The following is an 18,190-nucleotide window of genomic DNA, read 5'->3' as shown; positions in this document are numbered from 1 at the left end:
TCCGAAGTAAATATAACTACTTTAGGAAAGTAGCTACATTGGCGGGTTGCAGAAGAGTATTTGGAAGCTTAGGTTTAGCTAAATGTTTTTAAGGATATGCGAAGAAAAAAATATCTAAAAAAGAAAAAGAGATGATATTTACAGAGAGACGATACGACAGGACAACTACTGCTACGCCATCTTGGATTTTTCTTTAAAAAAAAAAAATTAAAAAAGGACTAGTAGGTTGAGGCCGGGTGCTGCATGCTGTTCTAGTGCCCTCGCCAATTCATTGATACACTATAAATACAAAAGTATGTGGACACCCCTTCAAATTAGTGGATTCGGCTATTTCAGCCACACCGTTGCTGACAGGTGTATAACATCTAGCACACAGCCATACAGTCTCCATAGACAAACATTGGCAGTAGAATGGCCATACTGAAGAGCTCAGTGACTTTCAACGTGGCACAGTCATAGGATGCCACCTTTCCAACAAGTCAGTTCATCAAATTTCTGCCCTGCTAGAGCTGTAACTGCTCAGCTACGAAGTGGTAGGCCACACAAGCTCACAGAACGGGACCGCCAAGTGCTGAAGCGCACACTCACTACGAAAATGCCCCTGGAAGCAACGTTAGGAGCTTCATGAAATGGGTTTCCAATGCAGAGCAGCCGCACACAAGCCTAAGATCACCATGCGCATTGCCAAGCAGCGGCTGGAGTGGTATAAAGCTCGCCGCCATTGGACTCGCCGCCATTGGAGCAGTGGAAACGCATTCTCTGGAGTGATGAATTATGCTTCACCGTCTGGCAGTCCGACTGCCGAATCTGTGTTAGGCGGATGCCACGAGAACACTACCTCCCCGAATGCATAGTGTCAACTGTAAAGTTTGGTGGAAGAGGAATGAATAATGGTTTGGGCTATCCCACTTAGTTCCAGTGAAGGGAAATCTTGACTGGCCTGCACAGAACCCTGACCTCCACATACTTTTGACATTTTCTCAGTACATTGTTTTCACTGAGGAAATGTACGAGTCTGTTGCTAATGATGATGTAGAGGATATTCCCAAGGTTGCTGTTGACTCATATCCCATGGTAGGTATTGGGGTCAAATTTGTCTTCACTTTTGTGGATTGGAATGATCAGTCCTTGGTTCCAGAACTGAGGATGATGTTTGTGTTTAAGTATAGCCAATTGGAATTTGTGGTCTGTGTATATTTTATCATTTCTTCTCACTCTCACTATCTATCTATCTATCTATCTATCTATCTATCTATCTATCTATCTATCTATCTATCTATCTATCTATCTATCTAATCTGTGTGGTCCACTCTTGTTCATGCTGCATAACATACTTGAGATAAAGGCTCTTTAGAGGACACTGATCAGACCGGGTGTTTTCTGATCTGTTTTAAAAAAAATGGCTTCTCTTTAACCTCTTGCTTCTACTCGGGACGCTTGCGTCCCAACTAGAGCTCTGGAAATGCAAATGCGCTACGCTAAATGCTAATAGTATTAGTTAAAACTCAAAAGTTCATTAAAATACACATGCAGGGTATCGAATTAAAGCTACACTCGTTGTGAATCCAGGCAACAAGTCAGATTTTTAAAATGCTTTTCGGCGAAAGCATGAGAAGCTATTATCTGATAGCATGTAACACCCCAAAAGACCCGCAGGGGACGTAAACAAAATAATTAGCATTTTGGCGTTACACAAACCGCACAATAAAATAGAAAACATTCATTACCTTTCACCATCTTCTTTGTTGGCACTCCTAGATGTCCCATAAACACTATTTGGGTCTTTATTTCGATTAAATCGGTCCATATAAAGCCTAGATATCGTTATATGTAGACTGTGTGATAAACGAAAAAAACATTGTTTCAAAACGTAACGTCATTTTTTAAAATTCAAAAGTCGACGATAAACTTTCACAAAACACTTCGAAATACGTTTGTAATGCAACTTTAGGTATTAGTAAACGTTAATAAGCGATAAAATTCATCAGGAGGCGATGTAAAGATCATTAGCTGTCCGTCTGGAAAAATGTCCGGCTAGAAACTCAACGAAAATATCCGGTCCTAGACCTGAGGAGATACGGTGCCCTGCATGTGTTTGACCAAGAAAAAACTCGAAGGGAAATGACAAGACTCTAGACACCGTGTGGAAGCTGTAGGTACTGCAACCTCAGTCAATTAATTGTGGTTCACCTTTATCAATGGGTTCAAGTAGCGCATGGATATATTTTCCCATTTTCAGTGATCAGTTTTTCCTGTGCTTTTCGATGTAAATGCCGTTCTGGTAAAGCCACAGCAGTGATTTAACCAGTTTTATAAACGTCTGAGTGTTTTCTATCCACACAGACTAAGCAAATGCATATACTATATTCCTGGCATGAGTAGCAGGGCGCTGAAATGTTGCGCGATTTTTAACAGAATGTTCAAAAAAGTAGAGGGTCGACTTAAGAGGTTAAGACCTATTCTAGACTGATATTTAGCGAAGCAAAATTCTGTCTGGTGATCTCAGGCCATCTTCTCACCATAATCTACCACCTACCAATCAAATAGCCTTTCCCATCATAGCCTTTGGGGGTTTGTTTCATTTTATGAAGCCTTATAACGTTAGCCCCAATTAACGGCAAGGTTTATTTAGCAATCCCTGATTTAAAGTAGTTTTCTCTAGAAGGAGATGGCACTCTATAGGGATCAATGCCCTGCAGAACGATTCTCTTACAAGCAGGCTTAAGTCATCTATCAAAGTGATAAATGTATCCAATATACATCCTATCCTCCTTGAAATTACTCCTGATGCTTCCTTCTTGTGAAGGAGAGACTGCAAAAGTAGCCATTTCACAGTGATTAAGCGCTCTGTGTTTGGACTGCAGGGTAAGTAGGCAATTACTGACCTTCACAAGGATAAAAAGTGGACTTTCACCAGGCCCCTTCATATTCTGAAATGGCATTTTTGTGCCCCCTACCAGTTTTATCATTGGAATGTGATACAAAATGAGGCTACTGTGTGCTTTAGGACTATGCGAACGCCTCCGGGCGGTCAGGTAGGCTGTTTTGGAGTGTTTATCCGACAGGAAAAAAAGACTATGTCCCCCCCACTTCTAAAACCAAAGTTGCGCCCCTGCTCATAAGGCCATTCATGGAATGACTTGAATGCATTTTCACTAGCGATTTAGATTTTCCATTGAGCAGGCTTTTTAGTGCAGGAGTTTGCCTAATCTGGGTTATGAGAGTTTGCATATACTCAGGATTAAAGGGATAGTTCACACATGATAAAATATTTTTAAAATGTCATACCTTAAAATGAGTCTATGGGCAAAGAGAGACAGTTCCAATGTGTTACTTAGTCACTGCCCTGGAATGCTGTTCAGACTGTAGGCGTGCCATCTCTCAATTAATTCAAACCAAGTTATTACACAATCACTTTGAGGAATAGCAACTCTGCCAGGGATTGTGTCATTAAACAACTTGGTTTGAAGGTATTATGATGATTTTAGCCTACATTTTGCGGGGAATTGCTTACATGGGTATATTTAAAGGTAAGGTGCAGTCAAAAACTTGATTTTGAAATAATACTGTGAAATTGTGGAAAGGATGATAATGCCCTTTTAGTGTAAGAGCTGTTTGAAAAGACCACCTGAAATTTCAGCCGGTTTTGGTGGGATGAAGCATTGCCCTGCGTGGTGACATCACCAGGCTGTAAATTAGTTAATAGATCAATAAGAAAGAGAGTTCCAAACCTCTCTGCCAATAACAGCTAGTTTTCAGTTTTTCCTTCCCCAGTCAGACCACTCCCCCTCCCCAGTCAGACCACTCCCCCTCCCCAGTCAGACCACTCCCCCTGCCCAGTCAGACCACTCCCACTCCCCAGTAAGACCACTCCCAGACAGTCCTAGCTAAATTCTTGCTTGAGAAATTGCTCTTGGCTAAGAACCACATATTAAAAATGTAATTAAAATTTAAAATATATATTTGTTTTTAAGTCACAGTAAGATACTTAAATTGCTACCCAGAAATGATTTGACATTGAGATAAAAACGGTTGCAATGGACCTTTTTAAAGTTATTGCATGTAACAGTATACCATCAAATTGTTTAATTACTTACCACCACCTTTAATGGCAATTGATTCACTCTTGTCCTTCATACTCTACCTATATAATGGCACAATATATTAGATGTACCTAGATTGTCCTTGATGTGGAAGCGTCACAGCTGTTTTAGCACCGTTCAGTCCTCATTCAATCCTTTTAGTATCTATTGATGGATCTGTCTGTCATTTAACTACACACACTACTACTACTACTACTACTATTCACTCACTCACACAGCATTTAATGCACAGTAAGAATGATTGACAGCCAAACTGAAGGGACCAGAGAGAAGGAGACTGGTTGCCCTGGCAACGCCAACAAGTGTTAAAATGCCTGTACCCCTGATAATGCACTGGGAGGGCTGTGAAAGCCCCTCTGGCTAAGTTGATGATGGGGATAAATGCTCCTGCAGTCCAATGCATACAAATGGAGGGTCAATCAGATACAGTGCGTCCTGGGGGGCTTTTGTCTACCGAGCAACGCCTGGCTGCTGACTATGAAATAGGCTTCTTCTTTAATAAAATGTTATGCTGTTTCAAATGAAACAAAATACCCTGCTCTTGTTAAAGCTTTTAGAATTAGTTTGGTTTGCTTGTTCCAGAGATTATTACATCCATTCATCCAATACTTCACTGACTGTATACGACAGCAGCATTCTGAATGGAATTCTGTGTGTTATGTTTGTTTATTTGAGTTAGTAAATCCAAGAAGGATAATGTAGCATTTTATTGCATTTTATCGCCTACCAATCATAAAATCTAATTATATGGCTATGCCGATATTGGATGGGTATTTCATGACTCATTTACATTTTTACAACAAACTTGTGCATAACTGCTTCTTCAGCACGTTTAGGAGCATGTCTTCTCCTGTTAAACTTACAACCTGGTCCCTAGATTTGGATGTGCAGTGGGGGCAACAGCTTGACCCCTTGAGCGTGTTTTGGGTGGAAGGTATCCTAGCTTTTAATAGCGTTGGTCCAGTAACTTCAAATTCGCTGGTTCAAATCCCTTAGCCAACTGGGTGAAAAATATGTCTGTGCCCTTGAGCAAGGCAACCCTAATTGCTCTTTTAAGTCGCTCTGGATAAGAGCGTCTGCTAAATGACTAAAACATTTTAAAAAATAAAATAAATGTGCTTCGGCACGTCTCATCTCATTCTCCACTGACTCAGAAGATTGAAGTGTTTTCTGTGGAGGAGAGAAGGATGAGAGGGGAGGGAGGGGAGATTATTGTCATCCACTAAGCAGTGAAGGAAACTGGGGGGAGCCCCCTAGCTACCACATGCCTCCTCGCTCGTGTGTCCCAGATCTTGGTTTCGTTTCACATGCTCTGTCTAGCATGGGTAGCATTGGTCATAGCGTCACTGGCCAAGAAGCTGAGAGAATTGTAAACGAGAGACTAGGCTACAGTATAACACTATCAAGCAAACAGGCTTGGAGATGTATAATATAAGGGTCGTGTGGGTTGAGGTCTCTATCAGTCACCTCACAACACCCCTGACCCATGGAAATCCAAAGCCATTTTTAATATGATGTGATAGAAGGAAAATGCAACAAAAAACAAAACATTTTTTTGTTTAATCATATGCTGCTAAATGCTGAATTTCAATATACAATACATACAGAACCTCATAGATTTCAGACCAATGCTAACTCTTGTAGTTTTGTGAGCGTTTGCCATCTAGGGAAGGATCCATCCTCCATTAATTTGCTAACGGGTCAGAAATTGGGCCATCCTGTGTACACATGACCCAAATCTATGAATATGTCACTTTGAGGTTTTAATTAACTTCTCGAAGGCCTTTTAATGTCTTTTGGGAAGAAGCCTCTACACTGGTACTCAGTTAATAATTAAACAATTCACTAGATAAATTATCAACATGGTACTGTACATACATGTAATGTACAATGGTTTCAAGAGGCAGTTTTTCCTGCTTTTCCTGAGTCCTCGTTTTGAAAGGTAGACTCCGCATGCTGTGTTTCCTGTATGTTTGTTAGTTCCTTGTCAGTGGTGCTGACAGATGAGTTTATTAAGGGCCACGCGTCCAGCTGGCAGCCACCCTGCTGTTTCCATCCACAACACAGGAGCAGACCAACAGTACAACTGCCTGTCATCCTGTAGTTTTCAGACCAGAGGTTCCCCTGCTTTGTTTCCCCCTCCAGGGCCACTCTATATCCCCAAAAAGTATTAACAACCAGTGTATATGAAACACTGAGTACGTTTACATGCACATGAATCATTTGATATCCAACTGATTATGGCATTAGTCATGTTAAAACACCTTACTCTGCTTAACCTAATCGATGTAAGGTCAACATCGAGGTAACACTTTCCCCTCTGCTGTTCACTGGAAGCTGCACACTGAGATAAATAAGGTATGGTGGGACAAGGGGGCGTCAGAGGTTCCAGTTTGGCTTTAGTTATGGCCATGACCTTGTAGGCAATTTCTGCAGACAGATACAAGTCTGTGTTTTGACCAACATGAATACAGCAGTTCTGTATGTTTAAAATGGGACTCCCCTGTGGCAAAGGTCAAATGAATTGCCCATGAAGGATTTATCACATTTGCAATGCAAATGATTTTACACTCTGGTTCACCCAATACACTGAGGCTGGATGTTTATTAGGCGAAAGGTAAAAGGCCAATGCTAAAAGAGGAAACCGTTTCTCTCTCTGTCTCTCTCTCACTCTGCCATATGACACTTTTTCACTAGAGAATGTAGTGTCATTAGGCTCCCTACGCACCACACAGGTTTTAATTGTCTGGCATGTACCACACAGGTTTTTAATTGTCTGGCACGTACCACACAGGTTTTTAATTGTCTGGCATGTACCACACAGGTTTTTAATTGTCTGGCACGTACCACACAGGTTTCAAGGAGTGTCTGAGGAACCTGAATACTTCCAGCATGCGTCACTAACCTGTCATTGTGTGCATAAGCGTGTGTGAAATTCATTTTCAGCCTCTCTGCTGCAACAGTAAATGCTTTTAAATGAGCCCCTCTAATATTTCACTAATTGTCACCGCCTTCTATTTCCCTACTGTGACTGATGATGGTCATTATCCTCCTAGCCTGTTATTCTGCACATTACCTGTGAAATTGGTTTAGCTCAAAGTGTGTTCCTCCTGAGTGGCAATCATCTGACGAGTCGAGGTTCTTTGATCTGCTTGGTTTACATTCTGTTGGCAGTCCATTGCAGAAGGCAAAGTGAGAGAAGGTACAGAGAGGGGTTCTAGTGCTTAGATTTAGATTTTATGTCACCATTCACCAAGCCTTTGCACCAGAGGAAATTTCACACCTTTTTGTTTATCTTCCTCACAATTGAACAATCATAAGGTAAAGTTAACTCAAATGGTAAAACAGTAGAAGAAATGGTGCTTTTGCATTCTTTAATTACCTCTCGTTGCCATAAGAGCAAGTGACTGATCGATTAATTGATATCTGACAATACATTTGAAGTCAGTACTCACTCTTAATGAAAGCTATTAAACTACAGTACCCCCAGTGGGCAGAAGTGTCTGGGAACGAGATTACTGTACGCACAGTCTCTCTGGCATGTTTTTTCTCTGAAGACTTTGTGGGCCACGACACATCCATTTTGAGCTTAGTGATTAAAATTCAGGGCATAAAAAACAAAGACGATGCATTTTGAGGAAATCTTGTTATGGTTTGTTTTCACAGTTAGTTTGAACATGACTCGCCTCTGGCGGATAACAGCGACTTCTGTTAATCCTTTTTTCATTCGATTTGGAGTAAAGATGGCACAGAAACAAAGGCAAGAGTGGAACCAACCGCACAGATTGTGGAGCTCCGATGTAGAACAGAAATGTGTCAGTCATATGTTGGGGATTCAGTTTAATAGTACAGGACACGCTGCTCATGCAATTCCACCATTTAGGAGGTGCATGAATGAGAGAATGGACACAACACCTTTCTTTCTGATATTATTTGTTCTAGACTGTTTGGCCCGGTGTACTTCTGGTTGTAAAAATGCATCTGGTGATACTATTGTAGCCACAGAGTGACATTGGATGTTTCTGGTCAACTAGGTGTACAGTATGTGCAGAGGACAAATCACTATCTTAGTGTGACGGGATCTTGGTGTGACGGTATTGAAAGTTAGTGTACTCAGCTTCTTGATGGTATCCTAGCATCTTTGTCAATAATATATGTAATTTAGCAGATGCTTTTATCCAAAGTGACTTAGTCATGAGTGCATACATTTTACATATGGACAGTCCTGGGAACTGAACCCACTATCCTGGCTTTGCAAATGCCATGCTCTACCAACTGAGCAAGACCATGATGTACTGTGTGTTGACTTCTTATCCACAGAGAGAGTAAATGAAACCCGTCAATATAACTTTACCCTGCACATTCCTGAATGCTTCACATTTGAAGTTGTCTCTGGTGGAACTGTAATGTTACATCTCTGCCACTGTGCTTATGCTTCCTGAGAAAAGTTGTTTTGTGCAGAGATTTGCCGTCCAAAAAATAAATAAAAGGACGTCGTAATATTAGCGTTTTGTTCTCACAAAAAATGTCTTATTGTGGTGTGTAAAGCATAATTTCTATTTTTCCGTTTGAAGTGTTAAATTGTCTATCATACAAGCACAACCCATGTTACAGTCAAGCGCTCCAAAATGTTTATCCCATAGAATGCTACCACCACCTAGTGGTAGAAGGTCTTCTTGACTCCCCACACTGAACCTTGCTGTGATGTTTCTATCTTCCTCCCAGACCCCAGAGGACAATCTGTGTGTGACCAGTGTAAGCCAGAGTACCAGGGGCCCCACTGTGACCAGTGCAGGGGTGGATTCTACAATGCGGACAGCATCTGCCTTCCTTGCAACTGCAGCGGGAACGCCGACCCCGGGACCTCGCCCCGCATCTGCAACCCTGAGACGGGTCACTGCCTGAGCTGCGTCAACAACACGTCGGGGAAACACTGCGAGCGTTGCGCTGAAGGATACGTGGGTAGTGCCATCATCCACAGCTGCAAAGGTCAGAATCATTCAATAATAATCTGAATGTTTGTTCTACTGACTATCTTTCATGTGGATGACAAGCGCTTCAAAGAAATTAACTCTGGTAGTGTTAAATTTAATCTTGCTTACTGTCTGTGTTAAATGAACATTTTGACAATGTAACTCTAATTCAGTGTTATTTTGTCATCACTCTTACAACCGTTAATATAATACTAGATTATAACAATGGATTCATATGTACACTGTGAAAGTGTTGAATTTCACATGGAGTTAAATATACATTAACAACGTTTCTATGACTGATATTCTCCTGTATTCACCATTGAATAATTCCACTGTAATATTAAAGATGTATAATAAAATCAACAAACAAAGCTGAGGATGCATAATAGTAAAACAATTAGCAGTGACCTTTATCAAGAGACAAGACAGTGAAGTGTTACTTGTGCTAAACAGACACACTTGCCTCTCTTCCCCAGCTATAGTCACTCCCACCCCTGAGCAGAACACGACAACAACCACCACCACCCTGACCCTGCGCTCCACCACCACTACCCCCTCTAGTGGCCACACTATGACTTCCACCTCCAACGCCACCACCACAGCCTCCAGCACCACACCAGGTCTCCTTGCCAACACCACGGCCGCCATCTCCGAGGTCTCCTGGACCCAGTTCAATGTCATCGTCCTCGCGGTGATCATCGTGGCAGTGGTGGTGCTGATGGGCGTGGCGGGCGGTGTCTATACCTACCGCGAGTACCGCAACCGCAAGCTGAACGCTCCGTTCTGGACCATCGAACTTAAAGAGGATAACATCAGCATCAGCAGCTACCACGACAGCCTGCCTAACATGGGGGACGTGTCGGGCCTGCTGGAGGAAGAGGCCAGCATGGAGGTGGCGCCCAACGGCCAGCTGGCGCTTAGCAGCCCCATCAACATGTACAAGGCGTGATGATGGGCCATGGGCGGGGATGCTTCTTCTTCTTTGGTGTTTTAACGGCGGTGTGCAAGCTAATGTTTATTGGTGTTACCGCAGCCTTCTGGACTAGTGTGGTAAAGACTCATCCTCTGGGAAACTGTATTCTGTCCCATCTCTACCACACCCACCAACCCCACCCGTGGTGGTCACACCCACCATGGAACTCTGACTGGGGGAGGAAGGTCTCTGACTGGGAGAGGCAAAGATGGGGGGGAGGTTTATCATCCTGTCCTCAGGATTTTAATAATAAATGATCTGCTTGTTGCAGTTACTAAAATGAGGAGGAGCTGGAAGGATGGACTAACTACAGAATCAGAAATCAAGTGACTTCTGAGTCACCCAGACTGGGAGAAAACAACCTGAGTTTGAATGGTTCAGAAGGGCCTGGGAGTTTGAATGGTTCAGAAGGGCCTGGGAGTTTGAATGGTTCAGAAGGGCCTGGGAGTCTTTGTGCCCTTCATGATTCAACCTTTGAGCCACAGGGAACCACATTGACCTAGGAAGAGAGTGAAGGTGAGCATGTGGAGGTCCGTGATGGCTGAGTGTCCAGCCAGGCCTATGAAACCAGTTAACTGAAGCCCACTCTGAAACGCTGCATCACACAATCTAAAACATACTGAATATTGACAGTATGTGCACCTCTTCAAATACACATCCTCAAACACTATGTTTGCACATAGAGTACTGCACACACATGCACAAGCACTAAATAAAACACACACACATGCAGACCTTGTACCATAATAAAACACATACACACAAAATAAAGAGAGCGTGTATTGTCCTGGTTGGTTTCGATGGAGGATAACTTGCTTCAAAATGGTTTATTTACATTGTATAATGAGAGAGAAAATGGACAAAGTTTTGCAACGATTATGATTCATACAACACTGCTGTGGGGCCATTTTGGTATGTTTTGACACTAAAATGAAACGATTGCAGGGTTCTAGTACACTGTTAAGTCTAGGGCATCTATTTCACTTGGAGAAAACAAGAGGCTCCAAATTTTAAACAAGTGTTTTTGTTTATGTTATTTGATAATTTATTGCTTTCTGTTTTCCTCAATAAGCTTTCTGCTAATGTGTTGCACAGACAGATTTTAGCCATGCAGATGCCAGAAGGCCCATTACAGAAAATGTATTGGTTTACAGCTGAAACTAAAGTTAAGGCAGGAGAAGTTATTTTCATGGTTTCTTATTTTATTCATAATAATAATAATAATGAACTAGATTTGTGTAGCAAGTGCTCAAATGGTTTTACTATTATCCACTACTTCCACCTGGATGATGACGCTCGAGTTCAGTAGGCATGAAACAGAAGAAAAAGATTGAAACGTGGAGACACTACCAAGACATGTTTTCGTTTTCTGTTTCAAAACATTTTACTACCCGTGTTACCTACTGAACATGACCCAGCTGTCACAGTGGACAGATGAGGAAGTGCATCATACACATTAAGAATCAGGGGGGAGTATGTGGGCATGATTGTCTGAGGGAATTTAGCCAGGACAGCGGGGTTTAACAACACCCGTACTCTTGCTACTTTTTTGGAGCATAGCTAGTAATACTTATGGAAAATGATGAAACCATTTAGCGGTGAATTCAAAAGCATGCGAAAATAGGGAGGGCAGAGCGCTTTCCCAATTATTTTGAATGCAACGCAAACTGGTTTGAATTATGAGATTTGGGAGAACTATTGTCACCATACCAGGTTTCTTTAAAATTGTAATTACCTAACAATTCCCACATGCACCGAGTGTACCAAACATTAGGAACACCTTCCTAATATTGAGTTGAAATCTCTTTAGCTCTCAGAACAGCCTCATTTATTCAGTGCATAGACTCTACAAGGTGTCCAAAGCGTTCCACAGGGATGCTGGCCCATGTTGACTCCAATGCTTTCCACAGTTATGTCAAGTTGGCTGGTAGTGGATCTCTGCTCTGAATAGCTCGTTCCATCTCATCCCACAGATGCTCAATTGGATTTAGATCTGGTGACTGGACAGGCCACTGTTGTTTGTGGAACCATTCCTGGACAATCCTAGCCTTGTAGCATGGGTCATTTTCCTGCTGAAAAAATCAATTCGCAGATGGATACACTGCTGCCATGAAGGGATGCACTCAGTGTATATCAAATGTCTAGTTTCAGTTATCAATAATGGTTCTTACCTTCCTTCAAGCTGCTCAACGGATCTGAAGCTCTGAACCCCCCCCCCCCATTTCCCTGCAATACATTTCTCCCCATCTTTCCACCTAGAGATCATGTGCTTTTACTCCCTCGGGTACTGTCCTGCTCATTGTAAATATGAACATGATGTACAGATTTGTTGTAAATAAGAAGCTACTATTGTAGATAGGAGGGTGAATTCTTTTCAGGACTGGGAAATTCTGGGCCTCTTCTCTGGGTTGTTTTGACATCCAGGCATATTAGGGGTATTCTCAACTCTGATCTCTTCCCATTGAAACGACATACCAACCTTAATTCTTCCATAGAAGCATAGGTGCTGAAATTTACCAGATGCCTTTTCTGTCCGATACACCTTGTACATACCACAGCTAATGTAACCTACCAAAATTAAACTCTGTTTTTGTTTAATTTTTGTGTCAGTGTTGTTAATTTATTATATAAATGGTTCAATATGCAGAAATTGCTTCAGCATTTCCTGTTTGATAAAATTTGAATTGTTTGCCAAATATCAGTTTATGACAGAACAAGCAGTCATTGTGTACCATCTAAAGCACTGTGAAATTGTATTTTCAGTTTGAAGCTGGTGTACAAAACCTAAAGTAAATGACGCAAAAACTAAACTTAAGAACGGGAAGCATAGAAATAGCACACATACTTTAGAACAGATCTACCACTTCTCACTTAATACGGAGTTGGTCCCCCCTTTGCTACTACAACAGCCTCCACTCTTCTGGGAAGGCTTTCCACTAGAATTTGAAACATTGCTGCAGGGACTTGCTTCCATTCAGCCACGAACATTAGTGAGGTCGGGCACTGATGTTGGGCGATTAGGCCTGGCTCGCAGTCGGCGTTCCAATTCATCCCAAAAGTGTTCGATCGGGTTGAGGTCAGGGCTCTGTGCAGGCCAGTCAAGTTCTTCCACACAAACCATTTTTGTATGGACCTCGCTTTGTGCATGGGGGCATTGTCATTCTGAAACAGGAAAGGGCCTTCCCCAAACAGAATCGTCTAGAATGTCATTGTATGCTGTAGCGTTAAGATTTCCCTTCACTGGAACTAAGGGGCCCAAACCATGTAAAAACAGCCCCAGACCATTATTCCTCCTGCACCAAACTTTACAGTTGGCACTATGCATTCGGGCATGTAGCGTTCTCCTGTCATCCGCCATACCCAGATTTCGTCCTTTGGACCGCCAGATGGTAAAGCGTGATTCATCACTCCAGAGAACGCGTTTACACTATTCCAGAGTCCAATGGCGGCAAGCTTTAAACTACTCCAGCCTACGCTTGGCATTGTGCATGGTGATCTTAGGCTTGTGTGTGGCTGCTCGGCCATGGAAACCCATTTCATGAAGCTCCTGACAAACAGTTCTTGTGCTGACGTTGCTTCCAAAGGCAGTTTGGAACTCGGTAGTGGGTGTTTCAACCGAGGACAGACACAATTTTACACTGTGCGCTTCAGCACTCAGTGGTCCCGTTCTGTGAGCTTGTGTGGCCTACCACTTCGCGGCTGAGCTGTTGTTGCTCCTAGACGTTTCCAATTCACAATAACAGCACTTATAGTTAATCGGGGCAGCTCTAGCCGGGCAGAAATTTGATGAATTGACTTGTTCGAAAGGTGGCATCATATGACAGTGCCACGTTGAAAGTCACTGAGCTCTTCAGTAAGGCCATTCTACTGCCAGTGTTTGTCTATGGAGATTGCATGGCTATGTGCTCGATTTTATACACCTGTCAGCAAAGGGTGTGGCTGAAATAGCCGAATCCACTAATTTGAAGGGGTTTCCACATACCTTTGTATATATAGTGTACACGGTATGTCGGGGATCATCAACTAGATTCAGCCATGGGACGATTTTGTTCTGGAGTGGATGGTCTGGGGGCCAGAACATAATTACAAATAATTTGTAGACTGAAAATTGACCGCAAGAAGACAATCAGATATGTTTGACTAAAACATAATCATTTCAAACCTTGCTTACATTTGTATACAATCACGTGTCTTAAATTAAAATCCCTTTGAGCTGATTTCCTGGTGTTTTTAGTCTTATGTTCACACTGAAAATTCCACATGACTTTTTTTGCTCAGAAGACCTGGGGGAATTAATGTAATTTATTAAAAAATATTTGATCAACCAAATAAAAATCAACATACTGTATCTGTGTTTGTGCGCATCACTTGCATGTGTGCGAGATGAGTGAGCCGTTGCTCAAGGAGAGAGAGACAGTCGGACATTGCAGTTGCATGTAATTTAGCCTAGAAAATATGATAGAACAGACTAGACCGCACGCGCAGATTGATTTTGTCCCCCCGCACCCGATGCGATCAGGACACACAGGTTGAAATATCAAAATGAACTCTGAACTAATTGTATTAATTTGGGGACAGGTCGATAAGCAAACATTTATAGCCATTTAGCTAGCTAGCTTGATGTTGCTAGCTAATTTGTCCTGGGATATAAACATTGAGTTGTTATTTTACCAGAAATGCACAAGGTCCTCTACTCTGAAAATGAATCCACAGATAAAACGGTAAACCGAGTTAGTTTCTAGTAATCTCTCTTACTTCAGGCTTCTTCGTCTTTGGACTTTATATGGTGGTTGGCAACCAACTTTAAGCTGCATTACCACTACCGACTGGACTAGTCTGGACCTCAGTTCATCTTTCAATCACCCACGTGGGTATATGCTCCTAAAAACCAATGAGGAGATGGGAGAGGCGGGACTTGCAGCGTGTTAAGCATCACAAATAGAATAGTTATATTTTAGCGTCTGGCTACCGCAGACGTGCGCGAGCAGTGTAGGTGCGAGCAGTGTAGGTGCAATGATTGAATAACAAGCATGTGTACATTTATTTTGCAATCCTCGAACGTGACACGAGCGATATGGTCAGCATGTAATAATTTGGTAGCCAATTCAAAACATACTGTATCTTGTACACTGTAGTTAACTGTTACGCTATTATTAGTGTGTATTCATGTTCTCATCATGTCCCAAAAAAACTTTCCACCGACACGCACGAATAAGGCCATAAAGTTTAACTTATTCTGACAATTCATTTAAACAGTTATTTTTTATGAAACTAAAAATGAACTTTGCCCATAGTATTAATAGTGATTTGGGTCAATCGCGGTGAATTGAATCATGTGAATCAAAATACCAATTAGGTGTGGATGCAAAGGAATGTAGTTTTGCATAGCAATGCACAACTCTAGATTTCTTACATACTCATATTATTATTATTGTGGGCTTGTAAAACAAGACCCCCACTTAAATCTTCTAAGTACTTATTATTATTATTATTTAGCATTCAACTCCTCTTAGACCGTTTAAGCTAGAAACGACATTCAAACTTTAAAACGTGTAGACTGACTTTTTGATTACAGCCTTATTCTAAAACGGATTCTAAATCATGTGAATATCAGTCTATACACAAAACCCCGTAATGGCAAAGCAAACCGGTTTTTAGACATTTTTGCAAATGTATAAAAAATAAGCTGAAATGTCACATTAACATGAGGATTCAGACCCTTTACTCGGTACTTTGTTGAAACATCTTTGGCAGCAATTACAGCAGAGTCTTCTTTATGTTTTTTTCCACATTTTATAATAAAAAATAAATTAAGGCTTCTAATGGAATATAAGAGATCTGGTATATTCCATTAGAGCCTTAATTTATTTTTTATTATAAAATGTTTTTAAAAAACATTAAAATTTTAAAATTAAAATGTTCCTTAAAATATAATTTTTGGGAAGTACTAATGTTAGTTTCCCCACGACAAAAAAAAAAAAAACTTTAATACATGTAATCGTGTCCTTTGAAATATTTAATTGAAATACTGTAGAATGCCATTAATTTGGCTCCCGAATGGCACAGCGGTCTAAGGCATCACTACAGACCCTGGTTTGATTCCGGGCTGTATCACAACCAGCCGTGATCGGGCGTCCCCATAGGGCGGCGCACATTTGGCCGGGGTTGGCCGTCATTGTAAGTAAGAACTGACTTGCCTAGTTAAATAAAGGTTTAATAAAATAAATACCAATTCTTATGGAGGACTGAGTAGCAGTATGGTGGGCGGTAGTTTAAATGCCTCTCATTGTCCAATACATAACATATGCAATCTAGGATTTTTATACATCATAAATCCAACCACTGTTTAGTGCTAGTAAAGGAACAAAAGAAGAACTACCATTATTTGGGCTGATTTCAGTAGCTTCTGTCTGCAGGTTCTTGTGGATCTATGTGGCAGTAAAGGGTGGAATGGGTCAAGAGCGAGCCAACCAGCAAAACTGTGAAGTGCGGAACTCTGCACGGTGGTCGACTGTCGAGACCTATGTGTGCCGGAGTATACGGAGTGACAGCTCATGTTTCCAACTATTATTTTTAAGATGTTTTATTGACCAGTTAGGGTATTATAACTGAGGAGAGTTTGTGCCAAAATAGCGGCTGGTCCATGATTCGTTCCCAAGCGGAAACAGGAAGATAATTTCTGAAATGTGGTAGTGTTAGCCACTAGATCAGATTTTGAATTTGAACATTGCACCATGGTTGTCATATTTGAGGTGATAGGTCATGTTTTCACTGTTCTCATCATATCCTCGTTTTCTGTCTTCTAGTGACCGCAGCAATGGTGTTGGGAACATATTTAAAACCAGACAAGGCTAACTGTCATCTTGGCTACCGCAACAAAGGTACAGACTACAACGCTCTGAATCAAAAAGCATGCGTTTGATTCAGCTAAGATGACTGTCTCAACTCAAAACATTTCCAAATATCTTTCAACAGTGTGATATAATTATTTTATTAATGTCATTATTCTGTGCTTTTGCTTGTAACGCAAACGGAAAACCATTAGAGCCCTGATTACCTCAGTGAATATTGGGAAGACAGCTGGAGCATCATCATAAGATCATTTCACATGTATTTAAAATAGGATGTAGTAACAATGTTGTAAAAGTGAATGTACAGTTCTCTACCGTTTGCCAAATACTGCTGTCCCGCAGTTCAGTTACGCCGAGGCGCGTATCAAAGCTATTATAGCCAGGACGACAACAAACAGACGCATACAAGCAACAGTACACTGACATTCATCAAAAATAAACAATCGTCAGTTTTAAAAACTGAATAAAACTAACAGTGAAATCCACTCCGACTTAACGTCTGGCTTCAAACTCAGTTCAAACTCTTGCGGTAGTTTAATGGTAAACCTATCGGTAGCTGGACTCCTAGCCACAACTTTAGCGGTGCATTCAAAAGCATACGGATATGGAAGGCAGAGCTCTTTCCCAATGCTTTGAATGCACCACAAACTGGTTTGAATTATGCGATTTCGGATAACTTTTTACACCGTACGAGAGAACGGTTTCATCACATGCCCAGTTTCAGTTATCACTGCAATACATATATTTCCATCCTTCCACCTAGAGAGATTATGTGCTCTTACTCCCTCAGGTACCGTTCTGCTCATTGTAAAAATGAACATGATGTACAGACTGGTTGTAAATAGGAAGCTACTATTGTAGATAGGAGAGGGTGAACTATTTTCATAACTTTGTGAATTCTGGGCCTCTTCTCTTTGGGGCGGCAGGTAGGTTAGTGCGTTGGGCCAGTAACCGAACAAGGCAGTTAACCCACTGTTCCTAGGCCGCCATTGTAAATAAAAATTGGTTCCTAACTGACTTGCCTAGTTAAATAAAACTTTTTTTTATCTGAGTTCGTTTGACATCCAGGCCAATTGGGGCATTGTGGGTATTCCATTGGTTGAACTCTTCCCACTGAAACATACTAATAATTATTCCATAGTAGCAGATGTGCTGAGTTTTTCAGACCATTTTTCTGTTCAATAGGCTACGCCGTGTACAGCTAATGTAACCTACCAAAAGAAAAATATGTGTCCATACTGTTCATTTATTTTCTTAGTGTCTCACATAATTCCTTTTCGAGGTTTG

The 18,190-nt window shown here is 41.4% G+C and overlaps 1 protein-coding gene across 2 annotated transcripts in view; it reads left to right on the top strand.

The window, feature by feature from the left end:
* The window catches only part of LOC115118992 (multiple epidermal growth factor-like domains protein 9), a 98,002-nt gene extending 85,352 nt beyond the window's left edge, over positions 1–12,650 (top strand). For both annotated transcript variants that reach the window (XM_029647728.2, XM_029647718.2), the window contains 2 exons: positions 8,829–9,092; positions 9,556–12,650. In XM_029647728.2, coding sequence (XP_029503588.1) covers positions 8,829–9,092; positions 9,556–10,028 — 737 coding nt within the window. In that variant the 3' untranslated portion in view covers positions 10,029–12,650. The remainder of the gene's footprint in view (positions 1–8,828; positions 9,093–9,555) is intronic.
* The last annotated feature ends 5,540 nt before the right edge of the window (positions 12,651–18,190 follow it).

Source organism: Oncorhynchus nerka, linkage group LG4, assembly GCF_034236695.1.
Source record: "Oncorhynchus nerka isolate Pitt River linkage group LG4, Oner_Uvic_2.0, whole genome shotgun sequence".
Taxonomy (NCBI): domain Eukaryota; kingdom Metazoa; phylum Chordata; class Actinopteri; order Salmoniformes; family Salmonidae; genus Oncorhynchus; species Oncorhynchus nerka.
The sequence above is the reverse complement of the archived record's forward strand: the minus strand, read 5'-3'. Positions and strand labels throughout refer to the sequence as shown.